This window comes from Gambusia affinis, linkage group LG02, assembly GCF_019740435.1.
Source record: "Gambusia affinis linkage group LG02, SWU_Gaff_1.0, whole genome shotgun sequence".
NCBI lineage: Eukaryota > Metazoa > Chordata > Actinopteri > Cyprinodontiformes > Poeciliidae > Gambusia > Gambusia affinis.
In genome coordinates this window covers 24,133,415-24,155,118 of record NC_057869.1, presented here as the reverse complement: position 1 = coordinate 24,155,118, position 21,704 = coordinate 24,133,415, and the positions used below count along the sequence as shown (strand labels likewise).

General features: G+C 41.0%; 1 protein-coding gene across 3 annotated transcripts in view; it reads right to left on the bottom strand.

Moving 5' to 3' along the window:
* Positions 1–1,895: 1,895 nt before the first annotated feature.
* uacab (uveal autoantigen with coiled-coil domains and ankyrin repeats b) overlaps positions 1,896–21,704 on the bottom strand; it is a 43,647-nt gene continuing 23,838 nt past the window's right edge. For 2 of the 3 annotated variants that reach the window (XM_044135275.1, XM_044135283.1), the window contains exons 3-19: positions 17,868–17,956; positions 16,153–16,217; positions 14,763–14,820; positions 14,049–14,119; positions 13,702–13,808; positions 12,690–12,871; positions 12,442–12,479; positions 12,080–12,133; positions 11,810–11,917; positions 11,573–11,605; positions 10,781–10,873; positions 10,527–10,557; positions 10,364–10,413; positions 6,748–9,384; positions 5,759–5,911; positions 4,755–4,820; positions 1,896–4,601 (exon numbers count right to left, since the gene is read on the bottom strand). In XM_044135275.1, coding sequence (XP_043991210.1) covers positions 4,530–4,601; positions 4,755–4,820; positions 5,759–5,911; positions 6,748–9,384; positions 10,364–10,413; positions 10,527–10,557; positions 10,781–10,873; positions 11,573–11,605; positions 11,810–11,917; positions 12,080–12,133; positions 12,442–12,479; positions 12,690–12,871; positions 13,702–13,808; positions 14,049–14,119; positions 14,763–14,820; positions 16,153–16,217; positions 17,868–17,956 — 3,907 coding nt within the window. In that variant the 3' untranslated portion in view covers positions 1,896–4,529. The remainder of the gene's footprint in view (positions 4,602–4,754; positions 4,821–5,758; positions 5,912–6,747; positions 9,385–10,363; positions 10,414–10,526; positions 10,558–10,780; positions 10,874–11,572; positions 11,606–11,809; positions 11,918–12,079; positions 12,134–12,441; positions 12,480–12,689; positions 12,872–13,701; positions 13,809–14,048; positions 14,120–14,762; positions 14,821–16,152; positions 16,218–17,867; positions 17,957–21,704) is intronic. The other variant, XM_044135292.1, reaches the window with a different exon arrangement.

Genomic DNA, 21,704 nt, shown 5'->3' with positions numbered 1-21,704 from the left:
TCGCCAACCCTAAAACGGCTGCAGGTTGCATTGACGTTCATAATTTTCAAACCGCTTCACGTCATCCGCATTTAGAGGCACGTTTCTCTTTAAAAGCCAGAAACAAACAAAAATGAAGCTTCACTCACCTTTTTCTGGTGAGATTAGAGATGCTCAGGTCATCTCTAATTTCTCTGCAGACCGTCTCAAGTTCAGACAGGCTGATCAGGCATGAACACTGGAGGCCATGGTGGGTATTGTATTGTCCATCTTTTATTGTTCCCATCTTTCCTGAAATCTCTGCAGTGTTCTGTTAAATTAACACGTTAAGATGACAACTTTGTTTGAGAAATCTGACTAAACGGTGAAGGGGAAAAAAATACCAATGATCACACAGATAGAAAAACAAAAAACAAACAGTTGCCTTACGTGATGTCACAGGAGGCGTGTGTGTTTACAAGTCCATTTTAGAGGCTTTCAATTTGACGACGAAACTTTACACAATAAAATGCTGATTGAATGAACATAAGGCTGATGACATGTTCTAGGAAACAAACTTGTCTATAAAAAGTATTCACTTACTTGGATGTTTTAGCTTTTATTACATTTACAAAATCAATCAAAATTAGGCTTTTTTGATTAAAAAAAACCCCATAAAATAAACCACTGTCAAAGTGAAAGCTGGTTTTGACAACATTCAAAGAATTAAATACAAATATGGAACATAAATAAGTGATTCCTTAACTAATCACCACTTTCAAGTCAGTAGTTTATAGACGTACCGTTGGCTGCAATCGCAACACGAGATCTCTCTGGATAGGCGTCACATCTGGACGGATTTCATTCCTTACTTCCACTCACATTCAGTTCAAAAACAAATACTTGGGCGTGCTGTGGTGGCGTAGGGGATAGCGCGACCCACATTTGGAGGCTTTCAGTCCTCGACACGGCGGTCACGGGTTCGATTCCCGGACCCGGCCGTTTGCCGCATGTCTTCCCCCCTCACCTTCCCCCTTCCTGTTAGCCTACTTTCAAATAAAGGGACACTAGAGCCCACAAAAGACCCCCTGGTGGGGGGGGAAATAAAAAATAAAATACTTTATTGATCCCAAAAAGAAAACCATCTTTAAACTACAATCAGTCCAGTCACTATGTTCAGGTCATCTCCATTCCACTCGGATCAAATCAATCCTCTGCATCTCTATTGAATTACATCGGTCACTATAAAGCGGATGAACATTTACGCTCAATAATACAAATCTTTTTATTATTTTTTGTGTGATTGTTTTCATGAAAAAAAGCCTGGTTTTGTTTTTTGTTTTTATGATTGATTTGTAGAAGCAATAAATAAAAGTGTAAAATATTAGATATAATTAAATATAGGCGTGGGACACCTTTTATAGACCCTTTATACAATGTAGTTGAGATTGTAAAGAAAAACTCGAGTGGCTTTAATTGTGTCTACAAATATTTTCTACAGGTCATTCCTGGCAAAAGCAGTTTGTGCATCACAGAACCATTCGGGTGAGTTAAATTAAATAAATTAGCCTCAGAGAGATCATGGCTCCAGCTTGGCCCGAAACGACGATTACATTCCTGCAGGTTTAAATGTTTATTTCTTACAGTAGTCTGGGCAGTTAATAGAAAATTACTTTCAATAATCAGAGCTCAAAAAGGTCAGGAAAAGTCCTGGAAGCAGCTGCAAAACATTTTGAGGCAGACGGCTTCTTTTCATACCTGAAAAACGTTGCCACGTCAAGGTCAAAACTGTGAAAGTGTGAAGCCAAAGGAAAGCTTTGTAAAGGTTTGAAATGACCGTCATTTCCGCTCGTACACCTTGTGCCTCTGTACCAAGATGAGCGATTCTGTTACGCTTGGTGGCAGAATCACAGGAACATCAGGCGCCGACAAGCACGTAGTTTTCTATGTTAGGCACTTTTATTGATGTATGAATGTTCAACAAACAGAAAGTGTTATTAAAGACAAACATCATCCAGTTTCACCACAACGGTTGGACAGTAGAGTCCTGCAGACATGGGTTCAGTTTGTAGTCAAAACATATCCCAAAATATGAGCGCTAGACCTTCAAACCTGCAGAACACCACACACCTACCGTCACTTTCCAGACTGAAGACAGGAGTGTTTCAAGTCACTGCTAATAGGAGGGTTTCTCTACATAAATAAATGCACCATTTTGATTCTTAAATTGTCAGATTTTCCTCTGAACATGTTTGTGCCGCTCTACTTCCAGACCTGCTGAATTATCCGATTCGTCAAACCGTTGTAAAGTAATTAAAGTAGTACAAAGCTATGAAAAACGTATCAGTGTAAAGGCAAAAAGAGACTTGCTCCAAAATCAAACAGCACAACACAACAGCATCAGTAGTCACACAAAGCTGGCTCAGGGGTACCTGTTGCTTTAAGGCAGCTTCCGAGTTCACTGCAGCAGGAATTAGATAAAAGATTTAGATTTTTCTTTTTTTCCCCAAGAAGTAGGATTAATGTGGTTATGCATTAGGTTTTACATATTAAAATTGTTCTCATTCTACTTAAAATTAAGCGTGCAGAACTTGGAGCTTCGCAAAACAACTGGACACCCCTGAGATACAATGGTTGCGTCGTCTATGGACTTGGCCTGCCAAGTCTTACCACTAGAGGGAGCTCTGGTTTCAACAAAAAAAAAGTGAACATTTCACTGCAAACTTTAGGAAACAGCAGATCTGCACCGACTCCAACCCGGCACCATCGGCACACAGCCTCACGTAATTCGACTGATGGACACAAACGGCTGCAAATCGACCTCCGACTCCCTGTAGTCTTTTGAGTCTGGACCTTCAGAACTGGTTAAGCGGTGTCATAAAATTTGAGTCTGATTCACAGGAAATCGATTAAATGTAGCGACAGACATGAAACGGGTTAAAGGACAGATTCATACTTTTAAAATGTCACAGGCATGTGCGAGTCCTGATTTGATTGAGTCTGATAAAAAAAAATTCAGTATTTGCTCTGATAACTAAGAAGTGGCTTCAAATTAAGACATTTTCCACCATTATAAGGATGATATACAATTTTCTCTTCGGAACGTTAATGTTGCAGACGTCAATTTCTGATATTTCCAGGGTATTATTTTAGATATTATTTAGATATTTGATATTTTTTTAGTTCAGTTTAGTGCTTCCACTTCTAGTCTCCAGCACTTTTAAATTTAACCAGGATTAACAAAAGTACTGTTAATGCTTTAAGCAACGAAACAAGTTGCTTAAAGCAACCCACACCACCTTATTTAAGGTGGTGTGGGAGCATTAAAGTGTTGAAATCACATCTCTTCTTATTTTGTATGGGTGTGTATTTAATCGCTCAGCGTGTTGAATACCAAACTACTGATAACTAAAATGTTGAACGTAATAAAGGAAATTTAAAAAGCCTTTAATTTTTAATATGAATCTAACACACAAAGGCTTCTTTAATTCACATTTATCTCGTATCAGCTTGATCAGGAGTGAAGTCTTGAAATTCAGAAATTTTGCCACACTCATTTCCTTTCTCGTGATTTACTTATCCACACCTTACAAATATTAAAGCAGATTCCACACTTATCCAAAAATTTGAGGATTTCACCATATGAACCCAGAAGTTACAGTGAGAACAATAAATATATGCATCTTTTCTGAAAAGAAACAATCAGGAGGTAAAAATTGAAATATTGCATCAAAACGTTTCATTCAAGGTTTTAAAAACAACTGCGACATTTCAAACATTTTCTGTTGTTGCACAAATAGCCAAAAGTGAAATTCATACTTTTGCCTTTGACTATTTTAAACCCAGAGCTCCCGACTTTCTTCATGTGAGACACAGTTTAAGGTTTCACTGTAGAACAAAGTTTGCATATCTTAATATTTTCTGAGTGACTTACAATCAGAAGGAATAATTACAGCAACATTAGCAGATAATTAAAATATGAACCTGTCCTTAAATGTTTTTGTAGCAACGCTTCAATAAACAATGAAAACTTTCTGCAGTTTCGACTGTCAGGTGGGAATGTGAAAGTAGCCTTGTGTTCATGTCCAGTTTCCATTTCAGCTGAGCATTTAGGAGTGTGTCATGAAGAAGAAAAAACGAGAGAGGAAAACAACTAAACAAACCCACATTTCAAATAATTTCCACATTACTGAAGTAAATGGGCCAAAGCTGCTGGTTCTATTCCGAAAGATCTTACAAAAATTAATCATGGCAAAGAGGTAAACTGAATTTAAAGCTGGAACTGAGATGTTTCTTTAGGCAATTCAACAAAAACACGTCTTGAGTTTGACAGCGACACACGTTTGTACCTGTAAAAGTTGTTTGTTCCTAATCTGCAGCGACAGCTTTCAGATTTAAATATCCAAGAATCAAGGTGCAGAGAAACTACACACAAACAGATTTCCGAAAAAAAAAAAAAAAAATAAACAATTGGAAATCATTGCTTGTTTCTCTTCATAGCTATATTAGAAAAAGATAGATGAGTAAATTGGAAAAGGCAGAGTTTTTTGTCGGTTTTTGTTTCGGAAACTTCAACAGACGAATTCCTCTCTCATACGGAGGATCTGTAGTAAGACGGCCTGGACGTCCTCATCCATGTGACCCTGAAAGACACACAGTCAGAACAAGAGCTTCCACAACTCCCTTAAAGCCAAATGGTATCAATAACCACACTTATGAATTGAATTTTACATTTCTAAAATGTGAAAAACTGGTTTGGCACAAAGTCGGCAGCGTTTTGAGAGAGAGGAACTCACCTGTGCTGCCCTGAGGAGATGAATCCGATAAATGGAAACCACCTCTCTGTGCTTCCTCTCAGCATCCTTATCAGGGAGAAAAGCAGAAGACATGAAAGACACGGTGTTGCTTTGATGCCTTTAGAGGCAGCACACGTCCTCCGTACTGAACCGGAGCATCACATCACTACAAGGGGTCCAGCGAATATCAGGATGCTAGATGAACCTACATACCAATCACTGACAAAACTCAACTGCACAACACTGAGCACATCAGATTTAAAAGTTTCACAGATTTTCATTTAATATTCCATACTAATCCAGAATCCTTTTTTTTTTTTAAGTTTCTTTTCCAGGAGTTTTTATACTTGACTAAAACAAAAATCCCTATTAGTGGGTTTTATTGTTGATTTTTCCCTCCAAAAATTATGAAACAAAATCTGAAGTTGGCTTCTGATTCAGCAGTTGGCCAACGAGTCATTTTAGATCTGGTTGGCATCTGGATCACTTAATATATATTCATATACCAGAAGAATCCCTACTGGATCATTCTCGATAACATCAACCCTATAAAATCACAACTTGTGATCAGTCATACTTTGATTTTTTTTAAAGAAAAATTGTGCAAAATGATCAATTGCTTGGACAGAAGCCTGATATGTAATGTCCAACGTAAAATAAAGGTCATCATCTATTTATAAATTAATGTGAAAAGCCCTGTAATTTTCAGAAATTATGTTTTTTATTTTTTGATAATAGAATATTATAAATATAATTTGGAACCCCATACTTGATCCCTTTCCTTTCCGATCTTATCAGAACCTGGAAAGTCTTAAAATGAAACTCTGTAATTTTCATGCCTGTGCAGAGTGCTTACATATTATATTTGAATAATCCCACTGGAAACTTTGTGAGCAACAGCAAACATGAGTAAAGGAAATGTCTACTTTTACACAATACGACACAGTACTTCAAAGTAAACACTGACTGCATGCAGGTTATCCTGCCATGCAGGATCCACTCACAGCCAGCTGCTGCTGTAGACTCATGATCTGGGCCTGCAGGGCTTCCGCTTGCTGTGTCTGTCTCTTGTTTGGTGCGTTGCTGGTGTACGTCAGCTGAGATAAACCGTTGAGCGCCTGCTTCAGTCGCTCCACGTCAGTCTGTAACTCTGTGATCTATAAACACAATGCATGTCATAAAACTTCACTTTAGAAAGGTAAAACCTTTTTTCCCTCAACTGAAGCACGTTTTGTTGACTAGCTGAATTGTAAAGCAAGTTTTAGAGCTGACGCGATTCATCGGATTAATCGCAATGAATCAATTATTGACATAATCGTCTACTAATTTGGTTATCAAATAATCGTCAACTGAACTGATCACTAGGATAATTTTGTCATTTGATTAATCGATTAAACAATCGATAGAATAACTGATTACAGAAATTATAGTTGACCATTATTGAAATAATTGTCAATTTAGTAATTGATTAATCATCAACTAGAGTAAACAGATTCAAAAAGGTAATTAGCTGAAAAACCCCCAACATACTCAGAGCAGTAACCACATGACAGCTGCACAAAATATAAACCTATATATACATTTTGCATTTAACATAAAAACTATTTAGTTTGTAAAAATGTTTTCCCCAACAACTCCTCAAGCAGCAACATTTTAGATTCACCCAGTTTAAATTCACTAAAGAAACGCTGTAATTTCAGTTTAGGCAATAAAATATTTATTTTGTAATTTTAAGTGAATTTAATTATTTGTTTATTTGCATGTTTTAATGCATTTCACATTTTGTGTAAAAAAAGAAAAAAGGGTTAAGTGGATAAATGAAAAATGTGTAGAATTCTACACATTAAACTGATACATTTTTGAGAATAATCAATTAGTCATCAGGATAACTGATTAATCAAATCAAAAACGGTGATCAATCATCGACTGATTAATTGTCAGAATAATTCATTACTAAAACTTCCGTTAGTTGCAGCCCTGGCGTGTTTGGTACCTTCTTGTCTTTGGCTTCAGTTTGTTGAGCCGCCGCCTGAATCCTCCTCTGCAGATCGGCGATGGTGCTGAGCGACTCATCGTACCGCTCCCTCAGCTCCCTGATTTCCCTCTCGACGCCCCGGCTCGCCACCTGGACGGCCGCCATGTCGGCCCTGGCCCTGCTCTCGCCCTCTTTGGCTTGCCGCTCCTCCAGGTGGGCCTTCTGATACTCCTGCGTCAAACTCAGCAGCTTGTCGCCCAGGCCGACAACGTCGTCCTCCAGCTGCTGCTTCACCTTCTTCAGCTCGTTCACCTGCTCCTCCTTGTGGCGGACGTCCTCCAGCGCCTGCGTGGCTCGCAGCAGCTCCGACTGCAGGGCGCGCACGTCTTCGGCCCTCTGGGCGTTGCTCTCCTCCTCTTCGCGGAGTGTCGCTTGGAGTTTGGCGACCTCAGCCTCGTGCCGTTGCAGCAGTGACGCTTGTTCCATGCGCTGCTCCTGAAGTTCCTTCTGGAGGACGGCGACTCTGTGCGCTTCCTCCTGCTGAGCCTCTCTCGCCTTCTTGCAGTCGACCTGAGCTTGCTGAGCGGCATCGTGGAGCGCCATCTGCTCCGTGTCATAGGTCGCTATCCGCGTCAGCTTGGACTTCAGCTGCTCCTGCAGGTTCTGGATCCGAGTGTTGCAGAGGGCGTTCTGGTCTTGCAGTTCAGTTTTCTGCAGCGTCGCCTCCTGGAGTTGCTCCTCCAAGCTGGCCATCTTCTGCGTCAGCGCCTCGAGTTCAGCCTTGAACTCTTCCTCAACTTGTTTGTGTTTTTTGGTGCTAGCCAAAGCAGAGTGCAGTCTCTGCTGGACGGACTCTGTTTCAACTTTAAGCTTGTCTTTCTCCCGTTTCATGCTTTCCCAGACAGATCTCTCTCTGTGATACTTCTCCTCTGTTTCTGCCAGTTTCTGCTCTAGCTCCTTCACCCGAGAGCTGTAGGTGGATTCCTTCTCCTCGGCTGCCGTCAGTGGGATAAACTTGGACTGGATAGCTTCCTGTATGGTATCCAGTTCGGTCTTCTGGGCCTCCAGCTCCTGACTGAGCTTTGCCACTTCCTCCTGAGCCAGAGCATGCAGCGCTGAAGCTTGGTTTGCTCGGTTTTCGGCCTCAACGACGGCAGCGTTCAGCTTGTCTGTGACACCTCTGTGCTCTTTCATACTTATGCTCTCTCTCTTCATCTCAGATGTCACTTTTTCCAACTGCTCTTTCAACTTTTCATTTCCTTCTTTCACATTCTTCAGCTCTTCCGTACTTTCTTTTAGTTTAGCCTCCAACTTCAACTTGTCGGCTTTAACACTTTCCAACGTGGAGCTCAACTCCATCTTCACCTTCTCATGCTGTTCCCTGGAAACAAACTGCTCCTCCACAGTCCGTTTCAGAGCCTGCTTCTGCACCATCAGCTCTTCCCGTTCTTTCTCCCCGTCTTCGCATCTCTTCTGCACAAGTTGGAGTTTTTTCATCAGTTCTCCGTTGTGAGCCTTCAGGGCGACCAACTCCCTCTGATTCTTTTCGCTGCCACCCTGCATGGTCTCCTGCAACGCGGCCTTCTCGGCCTGAACCTGTTGCAGCTGACCCTCTGCTTTTCCGTAGCGTTCGCCGGCCTCCACAAGTTTGTCCTTCAGCTCCTCCAGAGCCGCAGCCATGTCGTTCCGAATTGCCTCGTGATCCTTTATGGCTATGAATTCATTCTCCATCTTGCTGTTGAGCTTGTCCAGCTGCTCTCTCAGCAGATCTCGCTCCTCTTCGCTCTCCTCCATGTCTTCGATAAGGGCTTGGCATTTTGCCGTCACATCCATCAGCTTCCGTTTCAGAGTTGCGTTCTGTTCTTCCAGGGCGGAAACAATCCTCTGATGTTCCTCCGCGGACATCGCGCGGGACGACGGGGCGTCCAGTTTCCGGTGGAGCTCAGCCACTTCCTCCAACACGCGGTCGTAGTCCTCTCTCAGCTCGGCGAGCTGCCGCTCCTTCTCGTCCACCGCGTTAGTCAGCAGGTTCTTCATGTTGTCAAACTTCTCGGCCGGGACGGTGTTGTTCAGGAGGGTTTCCATCGTAAAGAGGGCTTTGCTCAGCTCGTCTCTCTCCGCTGCCTGCGCCGCCAGCTCCTGGTTGAGCCGCTCCGTCTCAGCGGCCAGCTGGCTCTCGCTTCTCTTGTATTCCTCCAAGGCTTTCTCACTCTGCTTCAGGCGGTTACGAACCCGACCAACTTCAGCCGAAGCGCCTTCGTATTTGGCCTTCACGTCCTGCAGCTGTGCGCGCAGTTCTTCTATCGCCTGGCCCCCTAAGTGTTCCTTCACGGCGACAACGTGAGTCTGCAGCTGCTTGACTTTACACTCGGAGTCCAGCATCCGCTTCTGGACGTCGCCCAAAGCGTCCTCCAGCTCTTGGACCTGCTGGTCGGCCCGCTTCTGGACGGCGTCTCGGCTCTGAGCGAGCTCTTGGCACTCACGGCTCTTCTGGTCCAGCGCAGACTGAAGCGGACCCTTCTCTTCTTCTGCGGTCTGCAGTTTTTTCCGCATCGCGTCGAGTTCGCGTCGCAGGGATTCCACTTCGGGGTGGTCCCAGCCTCCTGCAGTTTGGCTCCTCTGGAGTTGTTTGGAAGCAGGACGGTTCTGTGGCATCTGAAGAAAGAAGAAGAAGAAAAAAAAAAAAAAAGCACACACACATACACAATTAGCACATTTTTATAGTATAAAAGTGTTGTTGTTTTTTCCTTTCTCCCCTCCAGGGGGCCTTTTGTGGGCTCTAGTGTCTCTTATATGAAAGTCAGCTGACAGGAAAGGGGGAAGGAGAGGGAGGAAGACATGCGGTAAATGTCGACGGGTCCGGGAATCGAACTCGCGACGGCCGCGTGGAGGACTGAAGGCCTCCAAACGTGGGTAGCGCTATCTCCTACGCCACCACAGCACGCCCAAAAGTTCAGACTTTTAGTGCTTTCTTTTAAGTATTAAATATCGTTAAGCTGGGACGAGCTTTTATTATATCGTTTTTTCTCATGAGAATTTTGAGTCATCGTCATCACAATAAAATTTCAGTCAATGTTAAAAGGAATCTGACTAAATTTACTATTTTTCCTGTTTTATTCCATGAGATCATTAATAAATTTGAAAATATAACAAAATTAAGTCTCGATGAGCAATTTACTGATATAAGTCACACTTAAAGTATCTGGTGACCTATGTTGTCTTCTGGTTCTAGTCTACTCTGGATCCCCAGATCCAGACACAAACATGGAGAAGTGGCATTCAGTTGTGCGATACAAATAAACTTGACTTATGCCTAAAGTATTTATATGTGAAGGCTGGAACGCCTCACCAATCTTTAAAAGATCAGATTCATAAATTCACATATTAGTACAGAAATACACCAATATGTGTGTTGTTGATTATACTGACCAAAATTGAAGAGCTCAAGGTTTTTGCACAAATCTGTAAAATTATTGTAGGCAACCAATAGTGTAAATGAACATTATGAAGCGGATCAGAACCTGCAAAGTATATGAAGTTTGAAGTCTATTAATAAATCTTAGATAAGAATCTTTTGGCAAACATTATTTTAAAGGATGTTCACTTCATATCCAGGTTGCGAATGAAAACCTACCTGGTCAAAATCCAGACTTTGAGCTTGCTTGACTAAAAGGTTTTCTTTTCCTGCAGGATGACAGCACACAACTAAAACACTTAGGACTTCGCAAGCTGAGTTTGGCAAATTTGATAATCTGGCAGTATATTATTTCATTTATAAGGGAAAGAAAGGGTCTGACCTTTGATAATAGACTGGCCTGGATACTCCCCCTGTGAATACATGAACATTAATAAAAACACTGTAGATGCTTAAAAATATATGTGTGTAAAAACAAAACAACAACAAACCCGTTACATGCTTTGTAGTTATTTTTTTTTAGTAATGTTATTTAAAAATTTTTTTACTGGGGGCAAACAAACGTCCATGATGAAGCCAATACAAAAATAAATTAATTTCATGGATCAAAAGTCAGAGGTGCATAAAATCACTGACCAAAGCACTCCGGAGCTGAACTCTGACAGTCTCCGGACTGCGACCTCCTTCCTCTTTGTCTTTGCCACTGAATAACGCCTTCAACTGCTCTTTCTGATGCATTAATAAGAAAAATCAGAGGTGGGTGATTGGGCAGTAATCAGATGTTTTTATCTAACTATGATATCACGTACAGGATCTTTCTAAGGCTGTAAAAAAAAATACCTAAACAGATGTCTTCAAAGAGCTAAAAGCTACCTCCAGCAGAACTGCAGCCAATTTGACATTAGGGATGGGTTTTTCCGTCTAAAGGAAGTTTGGACAATCCTACAAAGCACACATCGAGTCAGCAGGAGATTGCACGCCTTAGAAGTCAGAGTAGTATGCATTTCCAAGGTTCTAAATCATGTGGGGAAAAATGGATCCATTGACGGTTCTTCAAGCAGAGGCAAAAGGCAACATAAAGTTGATCACTGCAGATTTTATTGTGTATATTGTGTCATATTGAGTTTTATTGTGTCATATTGAGTATTGTCATACTCAATATGACAGCTATTTTGTGGTAGTTTAAAGATAAAGCTCTAGATTTCAGCAAAAGATAACATTTTCTGCTTTAAGTTGAGAAACTAGATGGCATGGTGAAACACAGGAAAACCAAAGTTGAAGTTTCTCCTTTATGTTTTAGAATAGAGGTTTGTAATCGAAGAGTTCACTGCAGAGATCCTAAACTACCACTTTAGGAAAATGGAGCTTAGTGGACGAATACACTTTAAACATCTTTTATAGTAAAAGAAATTAAAATCAAACTCTTACCTCTTTTTGAGAATCTTCCACTGCTTTTTTCCCCTGCAGATAAAAAAAAAATATATATTTTACATAGCAGTAGATTAATGTCTGTATTCAGTAATTTTCTGTATACAACAACTGGGTTTGGTGAACGAAGGATTTTAAAGTCCCTGGTGACTAGACTAGATCACATTGGATAAACCTTATGGCTCCCTCGTGCCGGTGCTAATTTTCACCAAAACCTCATGAAAAATGACCAAATACCTGCACGAGTTGATGTTGCAGCATGTTGACCTTATCTGTCAGAAGTTTCTGCTCCAGGTGGTATTTCCTGAGGCCTTCCTGAAGAGCCTCGTTCTGCCTCTCCAGATCCTAAACGGGGAAATAAATCAAACACATAACAAAGATAAAAAACACAAAATTTTACCTATTCATCATTGGAATTTTATGGGAAACAAATTACTTGGATTACTAATGATTTAAATTAATTACATCAAAAAGCATAAAGAAGTTACATCAAAGAAGTTAACTTACAAATATGATCTGATCCTTTCTGTTAGACTCCACATCCGATCTGTCCACTGAAAGCTGAGAAAAAGGACATTCTTTTTCCAAAGTTATGGTGTTTTTTTTTTGTTGTTTTTTTTTTAAAGTTCATTTGTAACATTTTGACATTTTATCACTAGGGGGCAGTCATGATCAACTCCTGAGTATCCTACTACAACAATGACAATCCAGAAATGTAGGTATATATAGACACACTTAAAAAAATCATATAAATAAAAGCATAGTGGTATATCTGTATATAAGTGTAATGTAGACTAATGCGTCTTTTTCTCTACAAGCACATTGTGAGCACATTGTTTTTAATTGTAAACCAAACCCCACTGGGTTACCTGTCGCTTCCACTGTTCGATCTTCGCAGCTTCTTTTTCTGAAAATAAATAAATAAAAATCAAATAATGTTCTCATTTCCTGTTTCCTTCCATTTGCAATCACACTGAGATAAATGTAAGTATCATGCAGTTATTCAACCCATTAGACAGAAATTAAATTAAACATTTCTTAAGCCAATGTAGAGCATGATGGAACTTTCTCTTGTGTTCATCACAAAAAAAGCCATGCAGGTTTCTCCCAGTCTGACCTCTGTTGGCCTTGTCAAGGTGACTTTTGATCATTGCAGTGAGCTCTGGCTTGTTGCTGAGGCGAGCGTAGTGAAATGCATCGTGACCCATGTTGTCGACTGCTTTCACATCGGTGCCGGTCTTCAATAACACCTCCACGGCGTCCTTGCAGCCGAACTCGCAGCCCAAAATCAGAGGTGTCCTTAGGGAGGCAACAGAGACAGGTTGATGGCGAGAACACGTCCAAACATCCCCCAAGCCTTTCAAAGAAATATGTCCCGTTTCGAATGCTGAACAACGAAGAATTAACGTTTAGTTGTGTTGGGCTAAGTCATTTGCAGAAAATTAGAATGATGGGTGAGACAACTATTTGTAAACATGCAAAACAGCATTTTTTTTTTCCATCCATCCATCCATTTTCTAACACCCTTCTTCCCTAATGGGGTCAGGAGGGTTGCTGGTGCCCATCTCCGGGCGAGAGGCGGGGTTCACCCTGGACAGGTCGCCAGTCTGTCACAGGGCAACACAAAGACATACAAGACAAACAACCATGCAAACAACACAACAGTCACACCTAGGGAGAATTTAGAGAGCCCAATTAACCTGACAGTCATGTTTTTGGACTGTGGGAGGAAGCCGGAGAACCCGGAGAGAACCCACCATGCACAGGGAGAACATGCAAACTCTATGCAGAAAGATCCTCAGCCGGGAATCGAACCCAGGACCTTCTTGTTGCAAGGCAACAGCTCTACCAACTGCGCCACTGTGCAGCCCTTTTTTTTGCTTTCTAATTTACAGTATCTACATCTAGTAGTGTTACTTTTCTGACACAAGCTAATTTGTGGCAACTCAAAAAACCTGGAACAAGATATTGTAATGTCACAGAAACCGCTTCCGTGTGAGATCCGACTCATCAACCCTACATAATCTGTCCAAAGCAGCTTTCTGTCTGCAGCTTGGATTGAAAATAACCAAAGCTGACATGCAACAGGCTTATCAAAGAGAAACAGCCCGAGGGGCGCAGGAACTTACTTGTTTTGTTTGTCTCGGACATTGAAATCGGCTCCTCGCTCCACCAGCAGCTGACATATGTGGGGGTGACACATCTGTGTGGCCAGAATCAGAGGAGTCCTGCCATTCTGCAGAAAAGCACACAGAAATCTATACAAGCATATAAAGACTAATCCAGACAAATAATTAACAAAGACGAAGACAAACTGCTTTAGATTTTACTTGCTTTTACAGAGCAAAAGGATTTATCAGCAGGGTAGAAAAATTTGTCTTCCCAGAAAAACAAAAAACAGCACATTCGATAATTTAAAAAAAAAAAAAAAACGGCTCTATTATGCATGAAATAAAACATTTATCGTGTTTCTTACAAAATCAGAGATGTTTACAGAAGCCCCGTTGTCACAAAGAAGCTTCACGCTGGAGGTGCAGCCCGCCATCACTGAGGAGAGAAAAAAAAAAGAAAACAAGAAGCGACAGACTTACAATTATTTCACTCCATTTAACAGGAAGAGGTACATGCAGATCCACTTTGCTACAGCTGGAGTCTGTGGATTTAAAGACTGAAGAGGCTAGTATTTAAATGTCAGCACAGAAATCTAAAATCAACTCATTTAATATGGCATATATTAAATGCAAAGTAGCTTGTGATGCAGGAATACATAAAGAAAGTCTGGCTATTGAGGGTATTATTATCTCTACAAAGGAGAGAGAGATAACTATAGTCAGAATAACAGTAAAGCCTTCAGGATATTAAACTATGAGAAAGTACCTTCCCCCTTCCTGAAATCAATCCCTTGTTAAAGAATTTTAATTGTCCCAGTAAGACAGCAGCTCTAGAAAAAAGACTATTTATGATGCTAGAACGTGATCAGTTCTTGTGATGTTTATGTAGGAAGCAGGTGTGATTTTTATATGATACAGAACTACCATAGAGTCAAGCTGCCACAAGAGTAGTGTGAAGTCAAGTCTGGTCTAGAAGAGTTGAGTCATTGCTGACTTTCTCCGAGTAGAAATATTCATGTTAGCAGTTAAAGCCGAGTTCAGCCACCAGCAGAGTAAAGTGGAGTAAAGTGGAGTCATACCGGCATCATGCAGAGCAGTGCGTCCTTGTAGGTCCACGTTCCCGACTGGACAGTTGTGCTAGAACGAAGCAGAAGTTCAGCTTGACACACAGTTTATTATTTTCATTTCAATGTTTTCCTTTCTTTCACAGAAAAACCAGGTTAATACATCCAGTAAGCTAAAATCCTAATTTCATTTGTAATTTCATAATTTAGCAATTTTTTTTCATCTTTTATTGCTTCTTCTGGTAAAGAAATATAATGTAAAATTAGCATTAAATGCAATTAAATGACTCTTTGAAACAAATCTGATACATTTCTGATTTAGTACCACGTATAGCAGTGGCTGAAATCGGATTTCTTTTAGGGCAAAAAGATCTGAATGTTGAAAAAAAAAAAAAAAAGTATGATATGGGTCGCCTGTAGTGTGAACATAGCCTTAGTGTCTTATAATTTCGTCCATATAATTTGGTAAAACATAAACTCTTTGGTCTAAATGTTACGAAGATTAATTTAAGGAATGGTTTAGTAAAATGCTCCCACTGTGAACAAGGGTAGAATTTCATCATCAACATAACTTCTCCCCAAGTGGCTGGCTGGACCGTGCAATCTGAGCAACAGCAGCAGGCGCCTTGCGTCACACCGGACGGCGCTGTGCTGAAATACTCGTGATATCTCTCACTCAGCTGGTCGGACACCGTACTACTGTACCGGCGAGGGGCCGTGATGAAAACCTTGAGGACTCTAATAGGGGCCTGATGTTGCTGGGTAAGCCCTGCCAGCTAAAACCCAGCTCTCTCTAGCAACAAGTGGCAAAAATAATCTACATGCTCAAATAACCTGGCAGCGAGTGTTGGAGCAGAGGGGGGATATCCTATACCTGGAGGGTTCAGGCTGACTGAGAGAGATAGGGGAGGCTGTGGCTGTTGGCATCAAGCTGCTACGGGAGGTGTGATGACGGCACTAAGAATGGATGGGGTGGGGAGGGAGGAGAGGAGTGTAGGAGAGTGAGCTTGTCAACACTGCCGACAATCCCCTGCCAACAGCCACAACCTCCATTAGATCACCACCGTGTGAGAGATGGAGGCAGGGGAAAGGTCTCCAACAATGAGAGCACAATGCTGGTGAGAAATCCCTCTCATTGTAAACACGTAAGCCCCCAGAGGGGCCCTGATGACTCAACAGCGCCCTGATATGGAGAGGGCTCAGCGGTGAGGGCTGGTCGGCAATAATTATTTAAGGGGACTGAAGGGACAACTGCTCTGACTGACAGGGCGACTGGAACCAAAATACAATGGCGTGTAGACATACTGTGTGTGAACACTAATGGAGAAGAAAACACATGAATAATAAATAGCACTGTGCCTTTTTTCCCCTCTCTCTTATAGGTAAATAATAAAATGCAATTTACCTGCAGGAGTTTCTGCACACACAGAGAATTTCCATACTTTGAAGCCAGATGAAGAGCAGTTTTTCCTAAAGCAGACAAATGGAACAATTCTGGGTTAATTAAAATGCAAACTCCATTCCAACACATATTAATACAATACTGTGGAAAGCTTCATTGAAGGCATAGCGTTTTCTCTCTAAATAAGATCAGGGAAGTATAACCAATAATTGTGTGACAGTATCGTTATGATCTTAATTAAGGCAGAATCAATTAGCAGCAGGCAATTCAGCAGCCATGTAAAAACATAAATGCTGCTTTTCTGTAAAGCAAAACAGGAGATGAGATAACACTAAGTGTTAATGTTCTTGAAGTGACATCTGAAGCTTGAATTCAATTATGTGGTTAATTAAAAGTCAGATTGTATTGTGGTATAATCTGATCCATATATATCTATCCATCCATTTTCTAACACCCTTGTCCTCTAGAGGGGTCAGGAGGGTTGCTGGTGTCTTTCTCCAGCTGACGTTCCAGGCAAGAAGCGGGGTTCACCCTGGACAGGTCGCCAGTCTGTTGCAGGCGATCCATAAGTCTATAATATCTATAATTGAACTTTTTTTTGCCAATTTCCATTGGTTTAGATGAGCGGCTGCAGGAAGAGGAGGGATGAGTGTTTGTTTCTGCAGCGCTGCTATGGAAGGCTGTGCATAAACGTGGGAGGAAAATGCCAGATTTTGCATTGATACTGATGCAAATGTGTTTTCTTGAAATAACTCCCTTTTTTGTATCGATTTTATTGAAATATCAAGTAGTTTGACGACCATAACCAGGCATTCATAACAGTTCAATGTAAATGTACCACTGTGACCCAGTTCGCAAAAGTTTTTGGTCTTAACCAGTTAACTGTAAGATAACAAGTAAGTATAAAACATTAAATGTTTTAGCTTGGGTTAGGGTATTTATTCAGAGTTTTTAGAATTTTAATACTGTTACTATGTTCTGACAGCATAAGATGAGACGGATAAACTGTGACAAACATTTTTTAGCTCCTCTGTCATCAGCGGAAATAAACCAATTCACAACAAAACCACCAATCAAAGCAAGGAGGGTCTTAGTGCTGTCAATCACCCTCATGCGTGCACTACACGCACCCTCCCCCTTGCTCTCTGCTACGCTACAGCTCCATCCCTACTTAAGAAGATTGCTACCAATGTTCAGGCTAGTTAGCATAGCCACCAATGACCGCAATAAGTTTTTCTATAATGGTGAGTCGTTTCTCCATCAGCACATTGAGTAGCGCACACACGCTCATTACTGACAACACTAAGACCTTCCTCCTAGCCAGTAGGACCCACAAGGAGCTGGATTTTTCCACAGATTATCTCTCATAACACAATGTCATGACATAGTGACAGTTGAAACAAATATATAAAAAACATTTCTATAAAAGTTACGTATTGTAGTTTTAATATTTTGAATTCAATGACACATTAGCCATGCTTTATAGAACAATTTTTTTATTTTGTTTGTGAAATCAAAGTTTCCTCTGCATATATTTGTCCCTCTTTTAAAAGAATATTTGCAAAACTAAAACTAAATTAGGCTAAATTAGGCTCAATATTCAACACAAGTTCAATACTAATTCTCTGTAGCTTAAAAACATTTTGGCTTCAACGACACACGTGCTGAATATTATGTTACACTTCAAAGGCTATATCTTGTGCTGAACCCAAACTCACCAGAGGCGTCTTTTGCGGTAACGTCGACATTGTGTCCCAGCATGAGATTGAGACATTCAAGCTGTCCATGCGTGGCTGCCAGATGAAACCTGGGAGTTTAGATAAATGGCAAAGAGATATGACATGAAAAACAAATATGAGATGGACAGACCAGCGAGGGGAAGGCAGAGATTTAGGACAGGCAAATGAAGAAGTGACCTGGTGAAGAGGAGAGGGAGGGTGAAACTTAAGGACAAACTGAAAATGGAGACTTGGCTCCATACTGACAGCAAGATCAGCATTCTTGAGGTACACAACAAGAACCCTCCATGACGAGTAGGAAGATAATATGGTGTTTCTACTTTATGTGGGCACTTTTAAATTAAATAGAAAACACACCGTTCTATACTTGGAATCACACATTTTTATATGCATAAAATATGGATTCTGGATGTGGGCTAAAAATGTTACAAATTCATCGGTCTTAAGCTTCAAATTGATCAATTTTTCAAATATTTCACCAAGAGCAAGTTTGTCTTGAAAAGAACATCCTTAGTTGATCAATTTCACGCCATGTCTTCCATAATCAATCCCAACCTGAAACATTCCAGCTGAAATTCATTGATGTAATCCGCGGTCGCTCTGCTGCCACCAGCCATGAAGGGCTGCAAAGCCGCTGTATGTAAACTAATCTCAGCCTGTCAGCCCTCAAGCCACATGAACCCGTTTATACACCAGGCTCCGAAGTATCTGCCAAGGAGACAGCTAGGCTGTCACCTCAACACTGGCGTGGATATTAAAAGCCGTGTTGATGGCGAGGAGATGCTGGTCCTCTCGGGAGCAGAGGAGGGTCGTGACCTCGGAGGGGCAACAAAGCAGACAGGAAGCAGACCAGGGCAAATCATGTTTGGTGGACACAAGTGACAAGTTCAGGAGCAGGAGCATTTTCCGTATAACAACTAAATAAATCATTCGTAACACATTTAACAGAATGACAAAGTGAAGAGGTGCACTTTCTGTAGTTATGATAAAATTGTGATGCGTCAGAGAGGAAGTGAGTGCAACTGTGAGCTACTTTTCCTATAAATGTCATTAATGAATTATCTGATGTTAAATCAAGATCAGTTTAGATCCAGAAAAGAGTAAGAAGTCATTTAGAGGATGCCAAGAGTTAAAGACTTTTCCACCTATGCTCCATCAGATCTTAGCAGCAGGTCACTCCAAAACAAATTAACAGTAACAAAGCTAGCAGCTAGCAGCTGCTGTTACTGTCACAGACAAATGTGCATTTTTACAACATAGGAGCTTATTAGCAAGCTTTGAAATTGGCTTTTCAGAGAGTGGAGGTGTCATTTCATCTTTACCCTCTACAGGCCAGCTATTTTTAAAGGAGCTGGAAGAGTGATCCATAAAGTATATGCATGTAGCTAAACCATATGGTGATCCCACATCCGTGGTGAAAATGACAGCTGCAACACTGCAGCAATGCACTTTTTTAAGACCGTTTTCTGAAGCTTTAAAACTATCTTAATACCTACAGTGCACGATTTCCACCAGCAAATCTCTGCAAGTTAAAAGCTCTGTAATCTGTGATAGTAGACATAAAAATTATTATTAGGAAGGACGTCAATTGTGCATGTTTGGAGAAATTCTGTCAAAAATAATTTCCTCCTACTCAAGAGGCCGCAGCCAGCACCTGCCTCAGACAGTGTGCCATTATGTAGACTGCTTTGCTGTTTGACCCCTCGTTGACACGGTGGCACAGAATAAGTACGGGTTATGGGTGGGCCTGCCACACTGGGACCAGGCTGATGCCAGAGGAAAGATGTGAACTGTTTACTCAGCTGGAGGCTGAGACAGAAAGGCTTGGGCTGAATTCATTAGCCGGACACAGCAAGGCTAATCCAAGGCACAGTCGATCATGTACAGGGACTAACTGTTTGTAATTAGTTCCTCCTCAGAGGTTCGTGATTACAGGGAATCACCGTTCAACATTCCCATGTCTGCTTTTGCAAAGGCTGGGATGCCACGGACATGTGCGGTCTGTGTGTGGCCCTGCTGAAACTATATACAGACCGTCAAGAGCTGTGATTATGGTTCAGGTTTTTTGTGGGTTTTTTTGCGTTTTGGATAGACTATGGTAAAAGCTTGACCTCTTTTCCAAAATACTGAGTTCATTTGAGTATATTTACAGTAGAATAGTTCAGATCAGTCTAAACACAAGATATCGAGAATGACTTTGTTTGGGAACAACTAGGGCAATTGCGATAAACAATAAATCAATTAATCGCATAATAAATTAAAACTATCAACCTCATTTTAAGGTTCACACTATCTATATATAGCGCACACTATACGATCTTAGAGCTGTCGGCCCATTATCAAAACCTGAGAGACCACACATTAGCCAACAGAAATCTTAGGTATAACGGTTCGATCAAGTTCGATCGTGCCGTGCAGTGTCCAACAATGGGCACAAAATAATGGCTACAAGTCCAGTTAACTCATTTTAAAACCAGGCACTAATCAATGTTTACTACAATCTATCTGCAATGCATGTGGCTCTAGTGTCAGCGTAACGTCCTGACTGAATGAAAATCATTAGAACCTATTTATGTCACATTAACAAAGAATAGCTGTAAAGTTACCGGGTCCATCAACTGCGGTAGCAATTTCGCTCCAACTCCTCCCCTCGGAATCCGCGCTTTCTGATTGGCTACCTGTCACATTCAACAGGCTGCATTGACGCTCCCAGTCAGGGAAAACCCCTGATTTAGATCCAGCGGTCACAACGATCTACCGCAACACACCACACACTACAGGATGATCGGTTACGACATCACAAGCGACAATCTTAGAACGCCCAACTTCTAAGATTGTTGTAAGGGGAAAATCGGGGCAAAAAAATCCTATAGTATGAACTATTGCATCAGGTAGTCGGATGTGTCCATCTTCTCTATTTAAATCTTATGATTACTGAAGGGCAATATGTTATACAGACTTCATAATCTGCACTCTTTTGGTTGAATGCAGTATTTATTTATATTTTGGCTTTATGTTGTTTAGTTTTTAATTCAAGTACATTTTTTGTTAATGGAGACTGAGAATATATTTTATTATTGGTTTTGGTTGTTTTGTTTATCAGTTCCAGTGTTAAGTGTTCTTTTGAAAATAAAGTGCATCCATCTTTGGCAGGAAATCGCATGCATTATTACGTCATTTCCATTAAATCAGTGTACAAAGGTCTTCAAACAATATTATCGTTTATCGCAATAATTTTTGAAACAATTAATCGCTCAGCAAAATTTATTATTGTGACAGGCCTAGGTACAGCCGGTTCTAGTTTGATTGCGTGACTGCAAAACCATCAGATACGGTTACTTGATAAAAGTGGTCAAAAATGGATTCAAACCTGATTATAACAGCAGGCAATTATTGGGTGCATAAAGATATTTATACACACAACAGATGCTGAGTGGTCCAATAATTAACTCTAATTCCACATGTTGGACCAATAATCATAATATTCTGGATGGGAAAAAAAGAAACTCTGGTTCTCACTAAACAGCTCTAAGCCAGTTCTTCAACATATCAGCTGATCCTGATCATTTTCTGCAGAGGGGCCTAAATGGATTAGTTATTGTCGGGAACAGCGTAGTGGATCTGATTTGACTTGGAAGGGAGTCATTTCCTGCAAGGACTACATAAACAGCCTCTGGTCAGCGTGGTCAAGATCTCCGTGTCCACAAACATTCCTTATGCCAACTCCCACATTGACCTCAAGTAAGTTGGACAGGAAAAGGGGAAATTCTAAATATAAAAAATAGACACAAAAACATAAAACTGGAACATATGTCC